The sequence below is a fragment of the Triticum dicoccoides genome, chromosome 2A, assembly GCF_002162155.2.
Source record: "Triticum dicoccoides isolate Atlit2015 ecotype Zavitan chromosome 2A, WEW_v2.0, whole genome shotgun sequence".
NCBI lineage: Eukaryota > Viridiplantae > Streptophyta > Magnoliopsida > Poales > Poaceae > Triticum > Triticum dicoccoides.
In genome coordinates, this window is record NC_041382.1 from 654,710,985 (window position 1) to 654,729,144 (window position 18,160).

General features: G+C 44.3%; 1 protein-coding gene across 1 annotated transcript; it reads right to left on the minus strand.

The window, feature by feature from the left end:
- Positions 1-11,395: 11,395 nt before the first annotated feature.
- Positions 11,396-15,931, minus strand: LOC119356001 (polyprenol reductase 1-like). The gene is made up of 6 exons (XM_037622895.1): positions 15,571-15,931; positions 14,134-14,483; positions 13,398-13,632; positions 12,766-12,861; positions 11,895-11,966; positions 11,396-11,779 (listed from the first exon to the last, which is right to left on the minus strand). Exons 1-6 carry the CDS (start codon positions 15,757-15,759, stop codon positions 11,675-11,677), a joined length of 1,047 nt encoding a protein of 348 aa, XP_037478792.1. The 5' UTR covers positions 15,760-15,931; the 3' UTR covers positions 11,396-11,674.
- Positions 15,932-18,160: the final 2,229 nt, after the last annotated feature.

Consider the following 18,160-nt stretch of genomic DNA (forward strand, 5'->3'; position numbering starts at 1 on the left):
GATCCTGTAGAGAAATCAACAATATACAGGTCTCCTCTCCTAAATCCTTTGAAGACTTTGGAATTGTCAGCTTCCATAACCACAACACAACGGTACTTGCCAAAGACAACAACCATATCAAGATCACAAAGCATTGAGACAGACATAAGGTTGTATCCTAAGGACTCAACAAGCATGACTTTGTCCATGTGTCGATCCTTTGTGATCGCAACCTTACCTAGACCCAATACCTGACTTTTGCCTTTGTCAGCAAAGATGATATGCTTCAGAAGCAACGGAGATAATGGAGCATCCATCAATAGATTCTTGTCACTAGTCATGTGGTTTGTACACCCACTATCGAGGACCTACTCAGTGGCTTTGGGTTGATCATCCTGCAGATGAATTAGTGCATCTTACAAACTCATATACTTCATTAGTGAAGAATATGACATCAATTCATCAGATCAATTTCATCAAGCAAAAGAACAGATAAAGCAATATGAGGACATGAGAAATGAAAGTTCATTTCTTCATGATTAGTCTGCGTCCTATCAGGCATGCTCAGGTCTCCAGCAAATTCTTCAGACGATTACGTACGTCTGGAGACGTGACCCTACAGAAGAGATTAGTTCTTTTTCTTCACCACCCACATCTGAATGGGTGGCAAAGAGTTCATCATTCTGCGAGCTCCATATGAGAAGGATGGCATAGAAGCCAGTCCATTTCATTTCACATAAGAGGGGTTAGAATAAGCATAAGAGTAAGCAGAGAAATTCTTCGAGGACTTATGGACATAATAATTTGAAGAATAATGCACATATCCATAATCCTTAGATCTTCTCTGCGAAACAGACGGGTTAGCACGATGATGTTCATATGAGGACTTTGAACCTTTTGAGGAATATGATCCATGTGAGGAGTTTTGTCCGTATGAGGACTTGGATCCATATGAAGAATTTGATCTGGAGTTCCTATTCTTCACAAGTGGCGTCATGATGACATTCACCTGAAGATTTTCAAGGCATCTTTTGGGAACCCAGATTTTCTTCATAGGGGAGCCGTTCCTGTAGTTAGTGCCAACATATCTAGCAAATACTTCACCATTCTGATTTTTGAATAGTTTATAGTTGGAGTCAAATGACTCGTCATCAGAACGAGGATATTCGCATGCAAATCCAGATAAGTTGGATGGATCAACTGGAGATCCCTTTGCAGCAACCCATGTAGTTTTGGGGTACTGTTCAGGCTTCCAATATGTACCATCAGCATTGAGTTTACTCTCAAAGGTAATACCCTCTTTCCTAGGGTTCCTGTTGAGGATCTGCTTTTTAAGCACATCACAAAGAGCCTGATGCCCATTGAGGATTTTGTACATGCCTGTCGTGTACAATTCCTTCAACCCTGCATCGTCAGTGATACTAGCAATGTCCTCAAATGAGGAATTAGTGATAGCAGAGGCATGTGAAGAATTTGAAACATTAGCAGCATTTGAACATTCAGGTGAAGAATTAGCAGTTTCACGTTCAATGCATTTCAAACATGGAGGAACAAATTCTTCCTGAGAAGTGCTGATATGTTGAGCAAGTAATGAATCGCGCTCCTTCTGAAGATCTTCATAACTCACTCTTAGCTTTTCAAGATCTTGCTTTCTTTGAAGAAATTCATAAGAAAGCTTCTCATGATTGGATAATAGAGTGTTATGATGACTTTGAAGATTGTCAAACTTAGTCTGAAATCTCTGAAGATTTTCAGTCAAGGCTTTAGTGTGATCCATTTCTTCACCCAACTTATCATCACTTTTGTCTAGCATGTTTTGAACCTTTTCTAAAGCCCTTTGTTGTTTTACAGCAATCTTAGCAAGTTTAGAATAGTTGGGCTTAAGGTTTTCATCAGATTCATTCTCACTTGATTTAGATGAGGTATATTTGAGTACCTTGGCACCCTTTGCCATGAAGCAATAGGTGGGAGCGTAGTCATCATCCCCTTCATCAGCTTTGTTGGTGAGGTCATTTTCTTCAGTGTTGAAGATAGACTTGCTGACAAATGCAGTAGCAAGAGCTAGGCTCGCCACTCTGGATTCAGACTCCTCAGATGACTCATCTTCCTCATTTTCTTCAGATTCAGCCTCAGAGTCCATTTCCTTGCCAATGAATGCCCTGGCCTTCTTGGAGCTGCTCTTCTTGTGATATGAAGGCCTTGAGGATTTTGATGATGAGGATTTTGTGGATTTCTTCTTTTTCTTTGCATCATCAGAACTGTAATCCTTGTATTTCTTCTTCTTTGATTCCTTTTCCCATTGAGGACAATCTTGAATGTAATGTCCAGGCTTCTTGCATTTGTGGCAGAGCCTCCTCTTGTAGTCATTGGATGAGGAATCACTGCTCCTTGAGGGTCTTCCAAGGCGACCACGTCTTGAGAACTTTTGGAACTTCTTCACAAGCAGAGCCAGATCATGGCTTAGTTCTTCAGGATCACCAAGGCTGCTACCAGAGTCTTCATCTTCGGACTCAGATACTGCCTTGGCCTTCAGTGCACGTGTTCTGCCATAGCTTGAACCATAGAGATCTCTCTTTTCAGCAAATGGAACTCATGAGTATTTAGCCTTTCGAGAATATCAGCGGGATCAAGTGACTTGTAATCAGCATGTTCTTGTATCATCAATGCCAGAGTGTCAAATGAGGAATCAAGCGATCTCAGCCATTTCTTCACCACCTCATGGTCGGTGATGTTAGTGGCACCAAGTGCTTGAAGCTCATTTGAGATGTCAGTGAGGCGATCAAAGGTTTGTTGAACATTTTCATTGTCGGGTCTTTTGAAGCGGTTGAAGAGATTGCGAAGAACATCAACTCGAGAGTCACGCTGAGTTGAGACTCCTTCATTCACTTTGGACAACCTGTCCCAGATAAGCTTCGCTGTCTCCAAAGCACTCACTCTGCCATACTGTCCTTTGCTCAGATGGACAGATATGATATTCTTCGCTTGAGAGTCGAGTTGCTTGAATCACTTCAGATCAGCAGCATTCAGAGAAGGTGTGACTGAGGGAACACCATTTTCCACAACATACCAGAGATTGTTATCAATTACTTCAAGATGCATTCGCATCTTATTCTTCCAGTAGGGGTAGTCCGTCCCATCGAAGGTAGGACACCCAGCAGAGACATTGATCATACCTGCGGTCGACATAACTAAAACTCCAGGCGGTTAAACCAAAATCACACAGCACAAGGGAGTACCTTGCTCTGATACCAATTGAAAGTGTGTTATATCGACTAGAGGGGGTGAATAGGCGATTTTTATGAAATTCTTCACTGAGGAATTTGCCGGTGAGGAAATTCCTTAGCGAAGAACTACTAGCAGCGGAATAAGTACTCAACAGTAAACATAACAGAATACAAGCATAGTCATCATGATGAAATGAAGACAGGCACAGAGTACAGGAAGCGTAAGCACATGATAACACAGGATGAAGACAAACAGACTGAAGAAATTGAACTGAGGAAATTGAGAAAGTCTTCAGTCAAAATCTTCAAACATAGATATGAACAAGTACACAACTCAATTATGGGAAAATGAAAGAGTTGAGGAAATGGAACCAGTAAGCTTGGTGAAGACAATGATTTGGTAGACCAGTTCTAACTGTTGTCTCAGTTGTACGTCTGGTTGGAGCGGCTGAGTATTTAAACTCGAGGACACACAGTCCCACACACCCAGTCCTGAACACGCAGCTCAGGACACCCAGTCCTCACCGTATTCTCCTTGAACTAAGGTCACACAGACCTCGTCCAATCACTCCTGGTAAGTCTTCAGGTGACTTCCAAACCTTCACAAACTTGGTCACTCGGCGATCCACAATTCCTCTTGGATGCTCTAGACCATGACGCCTAACCGTCTGGAAGAAGCACGGTCTTCAAAGGTAACAAGCGTCGGATCCACGCAGGATCAATCTCTTCAGTGATGCTCAATCACTTGGGGTTTGTAGGTGTTTGGGTTTTGGGTTTTTCCTCACTTGATGATTTTCGCTCAAAGTCCTCGAAGGATGGGTTGCTCTCAAATGACAAGTGTCAATTTCTCTTGGAGCAGCCAACCAACTAGTGGTTGTAGGGAGCAGCTATTTATAGCCTAGGGAGCAGCCCGACATGATAAGACATAAATGCCCTTCAATGATATGACCGTTAGGTGGATAGATATTTTGGGACAGCTGGCGCATAGCACAGCAACGGTCGGAATTTTGAGTAGCAAAATCCTCAGGGCTATCATGTTCCTCACTGTGTAGGAAATCCGCACTGGGGAATTCCTAACTCCTCAGTCAGGACAAATTCCTCAGAGACCAGAAGAACTTCGTCTCTGTCACTGAAGAAATTGACTGAACTGTATGAGATTTCTAATGGCTTCACTCGAAGGGATTGGTAGGTGTAGAATTTTGAGTTGAGCATCACATAGAAATTTTTCCTTAGTATTTCCTCGACCCCCTTTAACAGTACGGTGTTTCCTATGACTCAAGAAAGAGAAAATGAAACTACGAAAACAAAAGTCTTCACGCTTCATGTTCCTCGAATGAATACCAAGTCTTCACGGTCACACCAATTTCTTCACTTTCAAAGTCTTCAGAAAGTCTTCAAAGATCCAAAGTCTTCAGTCGAAGAACTTCATTTTTAGGGGTCGACTTTCTCTGTAAATATCAAACTCCTCATAGACTTATAGACCTGTGTACTCTCACAAACGCATTAGTCCTTTAACCTATAAGTCTTCAATACACCAAAATCACTAAGGGGCACTAGATGCACTTACAGATTCACGCTCGACCTTTCGGTCTCAGTGTTCTGAGGCCATATCTGCATATGCTAGGCTCGTCAAATTTAACCTGAGTATTCTGCGTGTGCGAAACTGGCTTGCACCCGTTGTATGTGAACGTAGAGCTTATCACAACCTGAGAATACTTATACCTTGAAATTTAGTGAGAGGTCATCTTATAGTGCTACCACCGATCTAAGAAAAATAAGATGCACAAAGGATAAACATCACATGCAATCAATATAAGTGATATGATATGGCCATCATCATCTTGTGCCTTTAATCTCCATCTCCAAAGCACCGTCATGATCACCATCGTCACCGGCTTGACACCTTGATCTCTATTGAAGCATCGTTGTCGTCTCGCCAACTATTGGTTTTACGACTATCGCTACCGCTTAGTGATAAAGTAAAGCAATTACATGGCGATTGCATTTCATACAATAAAGCGACAACCATATGGCTCCTGCCAGTTGCTGATAACTCTGTTACAAAACATGATCATCTCATACAATAAAATTTAGCATCATGTCTTGACCATATCACATCACAACATGTCCTGCAAAAACAAGTTAGACGTCCTCTACTTTGTTGTTTCAAGTTTTACGTGGCTGCTACGAGCTGAGCAAGAACCGTTCTTACCTACGCATCAAAAACCACACCGCGGTATAGTGATTGCTTTTTTATCTTCAGAAAGAACCATGTCATTGAATCCGATTCAACTAAAGTTGGAGAAACTGACACCGACCAGCCACCTGTGTGCGAAGCACGTCGGTAGAACCAGTCTCGTGTAAGCGTACGCATAATGTTGGTCTGGGCCGCTTCGTCCAACAATACCGCCAAATCAAGAATCAACTAGTGACAGCAAGCAATATGTATATACCGACGCCCACAACTCCTTTGTGTTCTACTCGTGCCTATAACATCTACGCATAAACCTGGCTCGGATGCCACTGTTGGGGAACGCAGTAATTTCAAAAATTTCCTGCGCACACTCAAGATCATGGTGATGTATAGCAACGAGAGGGGAGAGTGTTGTCTACGTACCCTCGTAGACCGCAAGCGGAAGCGTTATGACAATGCGGTTGATGTAGTCGTACATCTTCACGATCGACCGATCCTTAGGGCGCACCAGGAGAGGAGGAGTCCTCCTCCTCGTAGGAGTAGGACTCCCCTTTCCTACTCCTACTAGGAGGGGAAAGGAAGGAGGAGACGGAGAAGGAAAGGGAGCGCCCCCCCCTTCCCTAGTCCAATTCGGACCAGAGGGGGAGGGGGCGCACGGCCTGCCCTGGCTAGCCCTCTCTCTCCACTAAGGCCCATGTGGCCCTTTAGTTCTCCCGGGGGGGTCCGGTAACCCTCGGCATTCCCGTTTTCTCCGAAATCACCGGGAACACTTCCGGTGTCCGAATATAGCCGTCCAATATATCAATATTTATGTCTCGACCATTTTGAGACTCCTCGTTATGTCCGTGATCACATCTAGGACTCCGAACTACCTTCGATACATCAAAACACATAAACTCATAATACCGATTGTCACCGAACGTTAAGCGTGCGGACCCTACGGGTTCGAAAACTATGTAGACATGACCGAGACACGTCTCCGGTCAATAACCAATAGCAGAACCTGGATTCGATCGTCGGTATCTCAATACCTAGTTCAATCTCGTTACCGGCAAGTCTCTTTACTCGTTCCGTAATGCATCATCCCGTAACTAACTCATTAGTCACATTGCTTGCAAGGCTTATATTGATCTGCATTAGCGAGAGGGCCCAAAGATACCTCTCCGACAATCGGAGTAACAAATCCTAATCTCGATCTATGCCAACTCAACAAACACTATCGGAGACACCTGTAGAGCACCTTTATAATCACCCATTTACGTTGTGACGTTTGGTAGCACACAAAGTGTTCCTCCGGTATTCGGGAGTTGCATGATCTCATAGTCATAGGAACATGTATAAGTTATAGTGAAAGCAATAGCAGCAAACTAAACGATCATCGTTCTAAGCTAACGGATGGGTCAAGTCAATCACATCATTCTCTAATGATATGATCCCATTAATCGAATGACAAATCATGTCTATGGTTAGGAAACATAACCATCATTGATTCAACGAGCTAGTCAAGTAGAGGCATACTAGTGACATTATGTTTGTCTATATATTCACACATATACTAAGTTTCTGGTTAATACAATTCCAACATGAATAATAAACATTTATCATGATATAAGAAAATATAAATAACAATTTTATTATTGCCTCTAGGGCATATTTCCTTCAGCACCGAATGCGGCTCATGCACTATGGGGTGGAGGCCCACATGCACATCTGACGACTAGAAGATCAAATGCATGGTCACTGGGCATGTGGACAACGTGACAATCCTTGCTAGGGAGACATGTGACGATGGACTGTGAGGACCTTTCATCTTCACCAACGTTCGTGTGTAGACAGGGTGCAATGCCATGCGACTCATTTCTCATGGGGCGATTGTTTGCCTCCGCCACATGCTGTTAGGAGTGGCAAATCCGAGAGTCGTTCATTACTTCCCTCAAAGGGACGGACTCGAGGCCGAGATAGTGATTTATACCCCGTGAGTGAGTGCGACTCAGCCTTGGAACAGCTCATCTACTTCGCAATCGCCACAGATCATTTGCTTGGATGAGTCGTCCTAGAGCAGGTGGAGGCACACAATGACCTTTAAAAGACATGAGACCTACTTCGTCTCCTGAGTCTGCGAGGAGGTCCAACATTCAAGAAACCGACGCATGGCCGCTTCACGCGGATGAGGGTCTATGGTTAGAGACACACACACATCGCTACTTTCCAACCGCTCATGTACATGGGCCGGAGACTACCTTCTCCGGTCCCTACCGACTTCGTCAAGGTACGAGAGCCAGCCTCTAGCCCACCGTGATCACACCGATCCTACCTTGACGCTGGGTCTAGTTTTGGAGGGAGCTCCATTTGACGAGACGAAGGAGGACCCAAAGGAGCTTGTTCCAGGTGATGACAAGGATGAAGACATCTTGATGCATGAGGTTCAAGCTTAGAATTAGTGTATGTCATGTATGCCCATAAGTTAGTCATGTCATATGTACCTAATGACTTAGTGGAGCCATGTATGATTCATATGAAACTATGTGATGATGTCATGGTGGTTGTATGGAGACTTTTGTAATGCAAATTACACATGGGCCTTACATCACGATGTAGTGCCTGGAGCAGATGACCAGGAACAGTTTTACTCAGTTTTTTCAGTGTGTGTGTGGAGTTTTGTTGCATCCTAATCATGAAGATGTCTTGTGTTTTGCTCCCATGCTTTTTATTCATTTGATACTATATTTAATTTAATAAAAATGTCATTTAAAAATAAATAAATAAAATGATGCATACTTAGTTTATTCCAGCTGAACTTCTAACCGACCTCAGATGCCTTTCATTTTTTTTTTGAACCAGGTGAATCCCTTTTCCATTACTTGAACATAACAGAAATACAATCATGTTCAGAAAATAAGACGGGAAAGAGGAAAGCGGGTTCAAGCATCGCCGGAAACCCACCATAAGCACTCGTCATCGAGATTACTCACCATGGGGCGAAAACCCGACGACTCAGGTGCCTTTCATTAATCCGAAGAACACGTTGTATCCATGATTTTACAACGGCTGATGTTTAGACTGCCTAGCTTCAATAGCATAGGACAGTGGTCACCTACCTAAACGAGACCTGCTATTACGAGCCATGACATTGCTAGTAACACATTCCGAAGAGTAAGCTCTAGCCGCATTATAGTGAGCCCTGCAATTAAGCTCCCTGAGAATACGAAGAATAGTTGTCTGAGTGTGGCTAACTTCAGAAAAATCCTAAGTAGATACGTACGTACTCCACTGTGCGTTGCTACATTGATTGTAGAGAAGAAAAAAACAATAAATGTCGAGACGTGGACGTAGGTGCCTGTGTGAGTCGCGCGCAAGCGAACGTAAGAGAGCTCACGCCATCTCGCACCATTGAAGACCCCGGCGTTGGACACGCTCTAAGCGCAGGCCTTGCGTCGCCCATTATTAAGTGCTGCTTCTAGCGTGCTAGCGCGGCGGCCAGCTTCAAGCCTTGAACCGCAAACGAGCGGGAAAGGGAGAAATAGTAGCAAGCGGCTTCCGTCGCCATTTCGCTCGTCGTCTTGCGAACGACCGGCGCCCGTGCCATGACCGTCCAGGCCGGCAGTCACGGTGCTTGGACTGTTATCTGTTGCTCGCACACGCAGGAGGGGCGCCCACCATGCACACGTCGCTCTCGTCTCATGCTGATGACCGGGCGTGCATATAATTGGGTTCCACTGTCCGGTTTTCTCCGCGGGCAGCTGTCCCCTTTGAAAAGAGCCGTTTAGGCGCCACGTGGGCGTAGCTGTTTGGTTCCTGAGAGAGGAATCAACGGCGTTGGGAACGTAAACTGAACTGGACGGCCCATGCGGACACGCTCATGGAAGTGCTCACATTCCTTTCTTTTCTCCCGCCCACTCTAGTGCTAGCACTTGTAAATGTGTGCTTGATGGAGACTTTTAGGGGCGCATCCCGCTCGATTTTCGTCAACATGGGGTCTCCAGCGTCTACTCTATCCAGACCTCACTGTCCTCTGCTAGTTATTCCAGTGATTCGTGGAGGCACCAACTCCCGGCGACGTCACCAGCTCCTGTAAAAAAAATTTTTTTGCGGGAACCAGCTCCTGTAATCAATCAAGCATAACCAGTACAGCACTAGGGAACAAATGATGCCCGGCTCTCATGGTGTCTGCCGATCGAGCGAGCAAGTAGCGACTTTTTTTTCAAGAAAAGTTTCAATTTATTCATCCTTAATCATGACAGTACAATGAACATCGGAAATAATAAACTTACATCCAAATCCGTAGATCATCTAGCGACGACTACAAGCACTAAAGTGAGCCGAAGGCGCGCCGCCGTCATCATTCCTCCTTTGCTGGAGCCGGACAAAACTTGGTGAGACAGCTGAAAAGTTGTCGTGCTAAGGCCCCGTAGGACCAGCGCACCAAAACAACAACCGTCGCCGTTGAAGAGTAGTGTAGATCGGAAGCATCCAACTTGAAGATGCACGAACATAGATGAACTACGACTAGATCTGAGCAAATCCACCAAGGACAGATCCACTAAAAACACATCTCCAGACGCCCACCGACGATGCTAGACGCACCATCGAGACAGGACCTAGGCGGGAAGAACCTTATTTCATTTTCATGAAGGCACCGTTGTCTCGTCCTCCTAAGTAAGACACAAACTCTAACAAAACTCGAAGGGACATCTAGAGATGGAGCCCTCCCGGCGGCAAAGTCCAGGATCCGCCACGCCGACATGGCCCTAAGCATCAAAGACGAGGCGGGCCGGCGACAACACCGACGGGAGACAGAGGAAACCCTAGGCTTTTTTTAGGGAGAGGCGACTAATCAAGCCATCAAGGTGCATGCACGCACACGCCATGGTGCGTGCTGGCCCGGGGAAAGAACAAGGCCAATAAGTTAACAGGCGTACTACTACTAGTAGTATTAAAACTAATAATTAGACAAGACTTCTCTGCAAGTGCGGCGACACACACGTCCGGGAGGGAGGATTAGCCGGGCAAAGACAGGGAGCGTGTCCCCTCCCCGCGAGGCCATGGATGATGGATCATGGATGCGCTTTCTCATCCGGCCCGGGTGAGGAGCATGAGTGAGTAGTGCTGTGGGTTGGTGGCGCCTTGCATTGCCCTCCGTCGGCTCTCTCTTCGGCCAACTTTTGCGTGTTTCTTCTGCCGGTGCCGGCGCACTTTTCTTCCGGTTTTAGGTCGATGGCGACCGGCCTGATTACTGCCGGAATGAGTGCTCTGGAAATGGTAAAGGGCGCCCACTATGAGTGGCTTAGCTTTAGACAGTATGACTTCAGTGTGTGTGTTCTTCAGATATCTCCCTATACTACACTAACTGCGGCGCTGCACTTTCCAGGCACTCGGTATGAGTGGCTTGACTTTAGGCCGTTGGATTGGCCTGGAGTGTGCAGCTAGTGCCGATCTGCCGGCGCACTCTAAGGGAGTTTTCAGATTAAACGGCTCTCTGAACCCTGATAAGCTATGCCGGTCGTTGTTAACTTGCTAGCTAATCATACCTTCTTTCCAGAAAAACAAAAGCTTGTGATAATAGCAGCAAATTGCACTCATTCGAGGCACGGAAGAAGGCGGAGCCGGCACTGGATGATCCCACTCGAGTAACCTGTGTTGGTGTTCTTTAAACAAAAACAAAGGTGCTCCGCGGGTGATCTTTTAAGCCTTATGCATCTCCACTTTGCACGCGTAGACATTCAGTCCCAGACCTGCTGAGTGCCCGGCCACACACACTGCAGGAAGCAGCAGAAACACCAATATTCAGTCCACACAGACTGCAAGTCTCCATTCTTTTAAGCCTCATGCATTTCCACTTTGCACGAATCAACATTCAGTCCCAGACCTGATGAGCCACACACACACACACACACACACACACACTGCAAGAATCAGCAGAAACATGATTAAAGATGACTTATAAGTTATAACACCATGATAAGTCGGATTCTCGAGTCCGGAACTTATATCAGCCTAGTTGTCAAATTTGGCATGCTTCCGGTTCTGTGAGGACTTTATTTTCTACTAATCCTTAAATATGTCCATAAAGGTTACTGCATACCCAGGACCCAACTACCTTAGTATGTATCGTAATTTACAACTGGAAATAGAACACTTGTAAGCATTTCAAGTCACACAACACAACATTTTAACTTACATGCTGTCACATTTACATGAATATCTTTTACACGCCGGGCTTGTGCATTCCAGCCAGAACACACAGATTTTTACTGCACAGAAGGAATGCTTGTAGATGCTACAATACAAATGGAATGATTGCATAGCGAGAGCGGGGGTAGTCTTCAAACTTTTGGAGGTACCACCTATGAGTTTGTACTGCTGCAAATGACAAGTTTGTTATCTGCACAAAATGGGAAGTTTAATCAGCTGGAATGATAGAAAACACTGAAAGGATACAATAATCACGAGTTGATGCGATTCTGAATGCAACTGGCACAGAACTTAGTGAGGCATACCACAAAAATGAACAGGAACCACACTGAAATGTCTGAACCACCACTAGCTATCAACATGCCCAAATATATAACCTGTAAAACAAAAAACAGCCATAGATGCTAATGAGATACCAATTTCAAATCCATAAGAGTTTCTTTTTCTGCTAGCTGCTCGGTGTTATAGTCCTATATATGTAGTCATGTAGCCTTTTGTATTTACCCCATTGTATAAGGGGTTTTCTGCACATTTCCTGCACTTGTACAGTTGTACATGCACATATACTGGCCTATGGCCACAAGGGAATACAGGTTGCATATTTTCTAACACTCGGCAGTTCGGCACCAAGTTGGAGTGAAGGCAAACCACAGAAAAGAACAGGATTATCCTATTATGTTAGGTTCACTTACTCAACAACAGTGGGATAATTTGGAACTCTCCCCATGATATAATATTTTATCATTTTTAGGCTATTTACAGATTGCTTGGTTTAAATGTAAGGCTGCCTACTCCTCTATGGGAAGTTTATATGGTCAAATGCCACTCTGCATCTGTGAATTAGGCTGGCAAAAATGGGGAACCAAAGGAATTTGTTAAGTCTGTACTTTGTAGTAACATCAAACAGTGCATAAAACAATTCCATCAGAAGCAACATAAAGGTTTTCTGTCCTTCATCCACTCCCGCCAGCGATCAAAACCTGACCAGGAGTTGCGCACACCAATGCTTCACCAGTGAAAATCCATCACAGGACCCTCATTTATGATTTCAATTGACTATCCTAATTTAGATATGATTAGTTTAGTACTCGCATTGTAAAAGCACTGTCAGTTGCCAGCCATATTCATCAAATAGCATGTGCATGCTGAATACGGGAGAAGAATGGAGGCACTTACTAGTTCAGCAAGGTAATGAGGGCAAGACACATGACTAAACCAGTCACCGCAAGGAATAACATATTCATCAGAATCTTTATTTTCGCGCAACGATCCCTGTCAAAATGGTAAACAGAAAGCAATTGATTCGGAAAAAATTACTAAATCTGGAAGACTCTGGCCCAAGTGTGCAAGGAAAAGATGCTGAATGGTGCAGTTTCTTGCCTGAAGGACATAAAATATGCATACCAAATAACCTAAGAGAAGATTATGCAATCTGAATATAAACCTACATGATGCTACTAAGACTCTTAAGAAAATATGGTATGATCCTTTATGAAGAGTTCCTGATGTTCATTGGCTAAGAAAGTATTTGGGATTGCTATTTTTTACTGCAAAATGAATTCCACTCCATCAAATCTAAAGTAGCAAAATGATTCCAACAAGACATAACTACAGGATTTCAGGAAGCAGGTTTTATTAGTCGTTCGAAGTCGAACTTTAAGTCTCAATACATCGGCAGATGCTTCGTTTTTCAACATTTGTGCTGCAACTCGCATATGTAAACATGTTGTTCACATTCAGACAAGAAACCAACTAATATTTGTTATCTGGCTCTGGTTCTAGGCTCACTAAAAGAAGCTGGTACTTACAAGAATTGCATGACAACGGATCTGATGGAGGGATCCCCAACTGAATATAATAGCACCTATCCACTGGCACCACCCCAACTTTAAAAGAGGCTTTAGGAGAGAGGGTGAATCAATGACTAGGTCTGGCATTCTTGCACGACCCTTTACTATGAACTCAACTATTTGACCTCGGATAAAATCTATTGCTTCAGGAAGACAAGAGCTAGCGAGAGATAAAGGTGTGGCCGTGTAATAGCTGCAGGAAAAATAATAATTGTAAGTCAATCCAAATTGTAATAGCTGCAGGAAAAAAATAATCGTCAGTCAATCCAAATTGTTGCAGAAAAAGGAAAGAGCAATGCAATGATCGTTGTGCAAAGAAACCTTTACTGAAAGACCAGCGTTATAAAAAGCAAGAAATCAAAGAATATATGCAAAAAGGTAAAAAAGATAACTGTTCTGTTAATTGATAGGTGGTAAAAAAATTAGAACTACAATTACGAGTGGTCAAATCATCCAGTAAACTAAAGTATGCCTTAACTTACACCATCTACTTGTATATTTTGTTGATAAAGTACAAGCCCGGAACTACAGAAAATAACCATAACAAGACCTAACAGAAAAGGCATGTGAAATTATAATAGAAAGGACTAGAACTCTAGAAGGAAGAAAAAGAGAAAGTATTTAGTCAAGCTAGCATATTAACAACTACGCAACATTCTAGAACATAATGGAAGTTAACCAATGTGGAACTTACAATAGACCCGTCAGATATCCTACAATGTGCATCCGAGCTGATGGGCTGTAGTGAAACACATTTTCAGTCTCATACAGGCGTCTCAGCACCTGAATTTCCATCAGTAGAAGTACAAAGACAGTCCGCCAGACACGATACTTGTGTTCCATGGTGCGCGACAGGACACTGCCAAAAGAGAACGAATTTGACCCAATAAGATGGCTAGCGATTGTGGAGTAACTCGATGGCTCTGGCAACAGCGGTGTCATTTCCATATATGCATAGAAGCATATTGCAAGCAGCAAGCTTGTTGTCACCGCCACTCCCACCACATAGAAATGCAAGAAGTACTTCTGTGGAACTGTGAACTTCTGCAATTTCATAAAGATTATTTCAGTTTATGATGCTTATGCAGAAGTTGAGTAGAATACAAGACAAATGTACGATATATGCATCAAAATTATCTACATAAAGATGACAGTTTTACCCATGGGTTTGGATACACATAGGTACCTGAGAATAACCGTATGGGTAGAAACTTTTACCCATGAGTTATTACCAGAACCTGCGCATAACCCGATTTGTCATGAGTCAGCTATTGTTATAATTTTTTGCCAGAGGATTACCCATGGGTTGCTTGATTAATATTTAAACAATAGACAGTATGTGTCTCATAGGACATGTAGACCGTCAGAGACGTATATAACACATATAATTGTAAAGAAGCAAAGACTTGTAAAAATGGACGCAACATAGGTTAGCTTCACAATCATCCAAGTATCATGTACTCATAGTTCGTCTAAAGGATGAAATGTTCTCTTACTTGGAAGGTTGAACCTGTCTCACTCCCAGTTAGTAACAAAAGGAATTTTAGTGGACCAGGGGCATTTTTACGCCTAGTTCTAGTAATTCAAAAAAAGAGGCATGAGTTTCTAATCTACCCACAATCTCCTTCTATTAATTCAAAGAAAGGGACAGGAGCTTCTAATCTACCAACAATCTCCTTCTATTAATTCAAAGAAAGAGACAGGAGCTTCTAATCCACCCGCAATCTCCTTTTCATCCAAGTAATCTCCCAAATACATTGTATCAAAGTCTTCAAGAGGGAGAGACCCCATGGTTGTCAATGGAAAAGGCTACACAGAACTTCAATCGTGGATTGATAACACTGCAATTGTTTTGCCTCTTTTGCTTTTTATAACGCCCTTTTGTAGTGTACACAAGCTTTTTCAATATATGGAGTAGGATACTCAATTACTCATCTAATGCTTTCCCTAACCAGATAGCACATTGTATCAAAATTTCAGAACGGACAGCTTTGCTAAGCCCAAAATTCGCTCAAGAGTTGCGATCGTGCCGAACCAGGGCCCACTGGAGATTGAGGCAGGCTGCAGCCTAGGGGAGATGAGTTGGAACATGTCTAAAAAGGCAAAGCGGGAACCGAGGTGCTGATCTTACCGCCTTGGAGGAGGAGGAGGACGGCCTGACGGTCTTGCCGCGGGAGGAGAAGGCGGCGAGGAGGCTGTGGAGGAGGCGGCCGCCGGCGGCCGCGGGGATGGGGAGCGCGGCGGCGAGGATGGGGAGCGTGGCGGCGAGCCAGGCGAGGCACAGCAGAGGCTGGAGGGCGGGCCCGTCCCCCTTCTCCATGGGAGGCAAACCCGCGTTCGCTCTCTCTCTCTCTCTCTCTCTCTCTCTCTCTCTCCCTGTGCTGGTACGCGGCGATCTGCGCGGGTGGTGGGGTGAGGGCACTAGGAGGGAGGGAGGAAGAGAGTGCGAATCGAAAGGGGAAGGCCACCGGCACGGCACGCGATTCGTTGGCTCGTTGCTTGCTGGACCGGGATGCGTGTTGGCCTTGGGTTGTTTGGAAACCTAGATTATAGAAAACTAGTTTTCCTTAAACCCGATTTCTGGTGTAACAACCTAAAACATTGTTTGGATCCTCTAACTAACTCGTGGATATACTAAACTGGGTCTTTCAAAAACCCAAAAAACCAGTTTATACAAAAACGACTAATAGACGTTTTTGTACAAACGCGTTTTCTATATGCATCAGGAGATCAGCGAAGTCCGACGCGCTGATCATGGTAACCTCCGCCGGCCGCGACAGCAGCTTGACAAAGCCAAAAGACGTCGGTTGCCCATCTCGGCCAAGCAGCCGGAGAATGCAGGTTGCAATGCTCCACCTAGACCAGCGCCTCCATGGCGGATGCAGACTTGGGTCGGCTGCCGTCGTGTCCATCGGCCGTTTCACAGCCACCGTCGTCGTCCATATGCTCCAGCTTCTACGTCGTCGTCAGGCCTCCCTAGCATGTGTGTTGTGCTCTGCTGTTACCGGCCAATCGATCCAGCAGCTAGCTAGATGCTACATGCATGCCCGGCTTGAGAATCATTCAAGGTGCTTTACGTTGTGTACTCGTGTCTTGCCGTATGTGAGTTGCATGTACGTGCTTCTTTGATGGGAACCTGAGCCAACATGCATGACACCGGCGAACGAAGCCGAGCACGATCAGGCGAGCAGCGCGACCACCCTGGCGGCCTCGGTGATGGCCTCGCGAGAGAGCAGTTTACGGTGTGGTTGTCCGCCGCTGTGCGTGTAGGTGCCAAGAGCAAGCCGAAGCACCACACCTCCATGTATTGTTTGGGAAGAACTCAAAATTGTGTTTTTCTAATTTTTCCATCCAAACAAGGTACTGGGTATACTTACCTTAACAGAATAACTAACCAAAACTGGTTTTCCTAAAAATCCTTCAAAAACTCGTTTTCTAAAATCTCACATCTAATTCCATGTATCCAAACAAGCGGGCAACCCCCCTCTCGTCTCTATCGACCGGCACACGTGGTGATTGGGACTACAATCTTCTGTTCCTATATGTCTCCGGTGTTATGAATCGCTAAAACGGCTCGGCGTTGGGTACAATTCTCGTCCTCCAGAGTTGTTACGGACCAATAAACCAATACGAAGGTAGTATATCATCAGCGTTCTTCGGGTTTCACGGCATGGTTTTTTTCTACTCTCTTTGTCTCATAATATAAAAGTATTTTTACACTAAACGCCCGTATATTATGAGATGGAGGGAGTAGCATTTGGGTCGCCTACTAGGCACGTATCCGGAAGGCGTGGCACGATCCGTGACCAAGTGTACTCGCTGCACGGAATGATGCGTTGAGTCTTGCTTTAGACCAACTTTAACGGGTGACCGCCATTTTGTCCGGCCGGGTCCATTTGGCTCGTTACGGACACGATCGAGAGCCCAACACGCGAGAGTAAACTAAAAAAACTTTTGTTCCGCGTCGTTCTGACTGGGAGCGCCCGAACATGGGTCTAGCGCCCACGCGAGATGGAATTTGGGCTGGCCCATTATACATGAATTGGGCAGGTGCTCATTCGCTCGATCCATCACTGCATTTTTTTTAGTTCAGATCACTCGATGAGTTGTCTAAAAAAAAGTGGTTGCTAGTTGTTGACTGTTGACTTTTTGTAAAAGTTCAAAAAAAACAGAAAATCAAAAAACTTCATCAATTTCGAAAAAAGTTCAGCGAATTTGACAAAAAATTTCATCGAATTTGAAAAAAAAGTTCATCGGATTTGAAAAAAAACATCAGATTTGAAAAAAGTTCACCGAATTTGGAAAAGGTTTACTGAATTAAAAAAATCATCAGATTAAAAAATCGTCGTATTCGAAAGATAAGTTCATCAAATTTGATAAAAAAAAGTTCACGCAATTCAAAAACAGAAAAGAAAAGAAGAGAGAATAAAAAAATGGGGAAAACACTACATTTTGTAGCGTTATATTTAAAGAAGAAGAAAAGGAAGTTTGTAATCAGCTAGGAGGTTGGTTGCGAGTTTGATACTCATTAGGCCCATAATTTTCTAGAGTATTACAGAAAAGAAAAAAAATACTAAAATGTGCCAGCCCAACAAGGCATGGCGGTGTGCGCCCGTTTGTGCAATCCATGTAACGGGCACCGTTTAGGAATGCCGTTCTAACCCAAACCGGGCACAATTTTGGGTAGTTTTTAACACTAGGCAGGAACACACACATCGCTC